The sequence below is a fragment of the Haliotis cracherodii genome, unplaced genomic scaffold, assembly GCF_022045235.1.
Source record: "Haliotis cracherodii isolate W230 unplaced genomic scaffold, xgHalCrac1.p SCAF_17, whole genome shotgun sequence".
In the NCBI taxonomy this organism is placed as follows: Eukaryota; Metazoa; Mollusca; class Gastropoda; order Lepetellida; family Haliotidae; genus Haliotis; species Haliotis cracherodii.
This window is the reverse complement of record NW_027266272.1, coordinates 20,059,629-20,065,750: the sequence shown is the minus strand read 5'-3', so window position 1 is coordinate 20,065,750 and position 6,122 is coordinate 20,059,629. Positions and strand designations below refer to the sequence as shown.

At 37.3% G+C, this 6,122-nt stretch overlaps 1 protein-coding gene across 1 annotated transcript in view; it reads left to right on the top strand.

Annotated features, from left to right (window-relative positions):
• The first annotated feature begins 5,690 nt into the window (after positions 1–5,690).
• The window catches only part of LOC139464948 (nostrin-like), a 93,089-nt gene continuing 92,657 nt past the window's right edge, over positions 5,691–6,122 (top strand). The window contains exon 1 of the mRNA XM_071246578.1: positions 5,691–5,777. Within this exon, the coding sequence (XP_071102679.1) occupies positions 5,751–5,777 (27 nt within the window). The 5' untranslated portion in view covers positions 5,691–5,750. The remainder of the gene's footprint in view (positions 5,778–6,122) is intronic.

Genomic DNA, 6,122 nt, shown 5'->3' with positions numbered 1-6,122 from the left:
ACAACCTGGAAGACTGGCTTCCTTTTTTTTTCTTTTTTACACATACCAGTTGTCAAAGATCCAATGACTCCCCTCAATTTCTAGAATTGTCAAGACTTAATCGTTGTCATGGAAGTTGTTGTTTTGCTATTTGACGTAAGCTAAGACGTAATCTGAAATCATATAATATGGCCAAAATCATTAAAGATGCCAGGACTCCCCTTAGTTTCTTATCATCATCTCATTGGAACAGCTGTCTTTTCTATTTGACAGGTGCTAAGGCTTATTAATCTGAAATCACATTGGTCAGTAAATGGTGCAGGGGTCAAAACATTGTTAAGGGGGCACTAGACCTGGGGCAGTTGTCAGTCCTAGCATTTTTTATTCAAGTTGTTAGCACATTTTTCTTCGTTTTTATGCTAACTCAAACGTTATAACTTATATGGTTTGTCAGTTGAGCAGTTGAAATGCTCTCTCTGTCAGCAATATTCCAGCTAAATTACTATGGCCTGTGAAAAATCAAGTCTGGACCAGATAATGCAGTGATTAAGATTATGAGCCCCGATCCATGCCATTGATGTACGATGACTTGTCATCAGCTAACATGGCTAAGTCACAGAGTCTGACCATCTTATGACCACCATACGTTGGTGGGGGACCATCTCTAATTAGGTTTATTGAAAAAAATTATGTTTCTCATGACCTCAGCGTTAGAAATTGGCACAAGTCCTATAGTCCTTGCCAAATTGCCCAATAGTTATCATAACGTATCATAAGGACTAGACGAAATTTGCCCTTTTTTAGGGTTTTGCTTTATGGTGTCATCATAAGGACAAGTGAGCTAAAACTGTTAGTTTCTATCGCTATAACCTGCTACCCCTAATATTGCAACTTTGGAGATAATACACAAGTGTACAGGTCAAGGCATGTAGATATGGTTGACAGGCCAGTCATATGGTTAGTTTTGGTCTTATTTGTTTAAATTATCAGTGATGTATTTTGAAATTTGTCCGATTTTTGGACAGTTAAAAAATCTCTATCATTATAGACTTTCAGTATTTATTATTATAATGTGACACAGCAATACTTTAGGGTAAAAATAAAGTTAAGTCTCAGGACCAAACTGCCTATAAAGTAGCACTTCTGGGAATGTGAATCGAACTCTTTAATCTCTACAGGGGTTGTTGAAAAGTATTCACGAAACTTTGTTTACCAAGTCATGACGAACACATTAGCCTATAGCACACCTTTTACACCTGAGATACAATGCCGGGAATATTGCGACAGTGACGTAACCAGTACTGTTTAAAAACTATTTAAACCTTTACAGTAACAATTCAATTTACCTATAGGCCAAGCATAAGAAATATTCACGTCTTTCTCTTTGCAGACGACGGCCCAGTCTGAGGATTGTGGGTAATAAAGTAAGCTGGTTCTGGGATGAAATTACGCTCAAAAGGCAATGAAGGATGTTCAGAGACGGAGCCCAGCTCAGACAAAACAGCGTTACTGTGAAAATATGAGTCAGGTGCGCGCGGAAATACAAACGGAATACGCATCAAACAACCGAAACCGCATGTAAAACAACAATTCTAAAACTATGCAGGGACGTTTTACTATTGAATCTCCATCTTAAGATATCATTAATTCATTGATGATATAATTAATTATTAAACTTACAAAATTTATTAGAACTATACATCATGCTGAATGATGATTGACATATTAAAACATCATACGATATCAATTTGATATCAATAATTCTGACATCATTCACTGGTACTATTGATATGAAAAAAAAGGTCATAACAAAAGAACTGACTTATGTCATAAATTCAAGTTGAATTAATATTTACAATAAAATATACTGATGACGTGTGGCTTTTGGTTAACTTCTTTGTTTATAAATGTCAAGTTTTGAAACTTTTAATATTATATTCACATAAAATATATCATTGAAAGAGCTAGTTCTCACAGCAAAAGTCCAACAAGCTTAAGTCTAGCTATCATGAACTAGCTAATATGATATGTCTACTTCTTAACAATAACTTCTGAATCATATAATAACCTTAAATGTGTTTGATAGGCATTACGTAGAAGTTGACGGATGACAAGGTAGACACAATTTTATGGATAACAACTTCTTTAATACTGTAAAAATCGATTCATATATCTAAGACTTGCTTGACAACGGTATAAGGATATATACCGAAACGTCGCTTTTAACAGTTTTAAAGAAATTGTTATCCATAGAATTGTGTCTACCTTATAATAACCTTGCTAGTCTTTTTCTAAAATCGTTTGTATATCTTTTATTACGTGGGCCAGGCACTACACGGGGTGTCTGGTCTATCTGTAACAGGGACTCAGTAATAAAATATTAATATCAAAACATAAATATTTATTTACAGTAAACTACGTTTATAACGAACACGCTTCAAACGAACTGACCGTTATAACAAACTTATTTTTTTAGTCCCGGCCATTTAATGAATATATGCTGTATATATGCATATAACGAACTACATGAATAATAAAATAGCTTACAAAGTTACATCGAATCCAGGTTTCTATGTCTGTGCTCCTGGTTTTCAACCAAGTGGTTGGTTGGTTGGTTTGTTGTTTAACGCCGCACTCAGCAATATTTCAGCTATATGACGGCGGTCTGTAAATAATCGAGTCTGGACCAGACAATCCAGTGATTAATATCATGAGCATCGATCTATGCATTTGGGATCGATGACATGCATCAACCAAGTCAGCGAGCCTGACCACCCGATCCCGTTCGTCGCCTTTTACGACAAGCATAGTCGCCTTTTACGGCATCACCAAGTGGTAAACGTCTGAGACCTGCACCACGTCGGGCTTTCCTTCCTCATTAAGCTGACACGTCGTGATATGACTGGAATACTGTTAAAAGCGGCGTTAAAACCCAACTCACTCACTTACTCACTCACCTATCGGTATTCTCGCCCGATTATCTTGTTGTCAACATAGCTTGGTACAGAACCGTCAACATCCGGGTTAGAACTTTCAACAGCCCTGCTTGTCGTAAGAAGCGACTAACGGGATCAGGTGATCATAATCGCTGACTTGGTTGATGTATGTCATCGTATCCCAATTGAGTAGATCGATGTTAATAATTTCACTAAATAGATTAATAATTGTCTGGTCGAGGCTCGATTTTTCATAGACCTCCGGCATGTAGCTGGAATAGTGCCGAGAGCGGCCTTAAACGACAAAGAAAGACAGAATGATTCAGTACGTAGTCTCAATGGCTGCTAGTGAGTGCGGGTGTACTTGGATAGACAACCACCATTACAGACCAAGTATCCCTGGTGAATGTGTAACACCATGAATCACTCGGTTGTCTATTCATGGCTGTGATGGTGATGCCTCGAGTCTTAGGACATGCATACGAGTTCGCCTTTACCGTTGGTGAAGTGCTGAGAACACATTGAGGCTTCTTTTTTAAATCAAAAGAAAAATACACACGTTATTTACAGACATACACTCATCAATACACTCAATTCGTAGCAAGATGATTACAATTTAAAAAATAAAATATCTGATAATTGACGGATAGTTAAGACGAAATGGGGACATGGGGGCGTGGTTTAAGGGTTCTACAAGCGCACGCTTCCAATACCACAGAAGATATACATTCATGCATGCACATGTAAACATGCACACGTCCACACTTGTCAGGATTGTCCAAACTGTATGTATGTAGGACTCACCACGATGCTACGTAAATATGGGTTGAAAATATATATATCACAATTTGTATAGAATTGTGAAGATGGGTGTGGTGGTTTTTTTTGTTAATTTTTGTTTTGTTTGTTTGTTTGTTGTTGTTTTTGTTTTGTTTTTGGCGTGGGGTTTTTTTTTGGGGGGGTGGGGGGTGGGGGGTGGGGTGGGGTCAAAGATATTGTCTTTACCGGTTTTGTGTCTCAAATATTATTGAGAAGCGACATAAAATCCTCAAAACTGCACGGAGTGTCCTCGTGGGGTAATATTGCTGCTATCATCAAATACACCAATGGACTACAAATAAGACAACAATAACCTAATTGTAAGATTTTCATATGCTTCAAATAATGTGAGGCGGGAGACATTTTGTTATATTTCTTACACTAACGTTGGCGGTGTGATTCAAATAAAGCACGAATATTTGTTAGGTTTGCGTATATTGTGCATTTCATCAGAAATAAAATGAAGTACCGTAGCGAGTTTCTTCGTCTGTCTGTACTCAGGAACAATAAAATGATGTGAGGCGGTGTTTGGTGGTGAGACGGGTGTGAAAAGCAATATAGTCGCACCTATATTGCGTCCTAATAGTGCTTGGACTAGACAAGTGGTTGATAAAAGAAACAACATTCGACTGTCTGGGTATGTTTTGGAATCTATTCTTCCCCGGAATCCTACGGAAGTAAACGTGAAACACGTATCGATTATGGCATATCGATAGGTTGCATTTATATTTGAATCTTCATCTCTGTAGTTGTCATATATTAATTATATTATACTATAAATGATCTAATTAATTTTACAAATATTTTCGATTCAGTTTTGCAAATCGTATTTGATCTTTTCTGTGTTATCATTTTAATCTATTATACTTTTCTTGTTATCGAGGGGGGGCACGGGTGGCCCAGTCGTCAAAGGTGCCGCGATTCGCTGTGCAGAGTTGCGTCCCTTGGGCACGCCAGAAACCTATGATTGTGGGTACGAATCCCGGTTCGCCCCGATTATGTTTCTAGATTTGTCAGCAAAGTGGTAAACGTCTGAGACAAGCATCACTTCGGGCTTTCCTCCCACATTAAGCTGACACGACGTGATATAACTCGAATAATGTTAAAAGCGGTGTTAACCCAACTCACTCACTCTTGTTATCGAATCGTCACAATTAATCAGAATTAGATTTTCATCCAAATGTATGAACAAGGTGAGGTATTTTTTACATATTTTATTTCTTTTGAACAAACAATGCACATGTTTACAGTAAGTGTTAACGGATGTGATTCACGGATGGAGCACGTATCTAATGCTATATATGTGTTTATGGTGTAATAAAAGGAAGCGAACGCATGCAGAAATGTCTTTCGTTTGTAGGGGACTATCAAATTATTTGAGGGGGGTGTTTTGTAGAGAGTGGACTGGGATGAAAATATAATAATTAGTGTTTTATGGTGTGTTCGGGTTAGAGATGCGAAAATTTAGTTGTCTGCTTACAAATCTCGGTGATAACAATTGTACCTGCATGCGAAGAAACACTATTGGTGAGCAGTTTTTTACAAATTATAAACCCAGAATCATTACTTCCAATCATATATGTTAACCTCTCTATCCTCTGAAGCCTAATGTTAATTGGCGGCGACGGTAACCCTCCTGGATCTACAGCAAGTGAAATTATTGAAATATTTCCAAAGTGATAGAAGCGCCATAAAACTTCTGTCCGTAAAAAGATCAAGAGGTCCGGCATGAATAAATTCATAGTTTACTTTGCCTGCTACAGAATTTGCTATCGTTCAAAAACTCATGTAATGATTTGAGTTCCTTAGTCATAAACACATATCGTTACATATAACATGTCATATACGAATAACGGATCGTGACAGGTGTTTTTGTACTATAACCTGATAACGCACCTCGTTTCAGTTGGATAAACATTCCATATTTTCGATGTGACCATCACAGTTCAACTTCCTGTTTTCAATGGAAGATGAGATTCACAGGTGATATGTAGCGGACTTAGTGTTTTCCCGAAGATGTCGTTATTTAGAGACAAGTTCTGGGTGAGTATTCTTCTTTAACTGATACGTATGTCATGTTTGTTGTGACTGATGTTTTCATTTACCTGAGTATATTGATTTGGCACTGTCCAAGTGGTGATGACTCACTGAGTCCCGAGTTGACAACAATAAGAGATGTTTTGACATGTGAATCGTGACGATCTTGAAATAAATGTATGACATAAATAGAAAAAGTGACATTGGAATTGATTTTTTATTTTATCATATCAGTTCCGTTACATGTAAGAACATTGTTATAATGTTGATTAATAATTGTCATCTATTGTTTTGAGATCTGTCAAAATATGAAGTTGATTTTTTTCGGGTGCAGCCTGAAACGGCACCTCA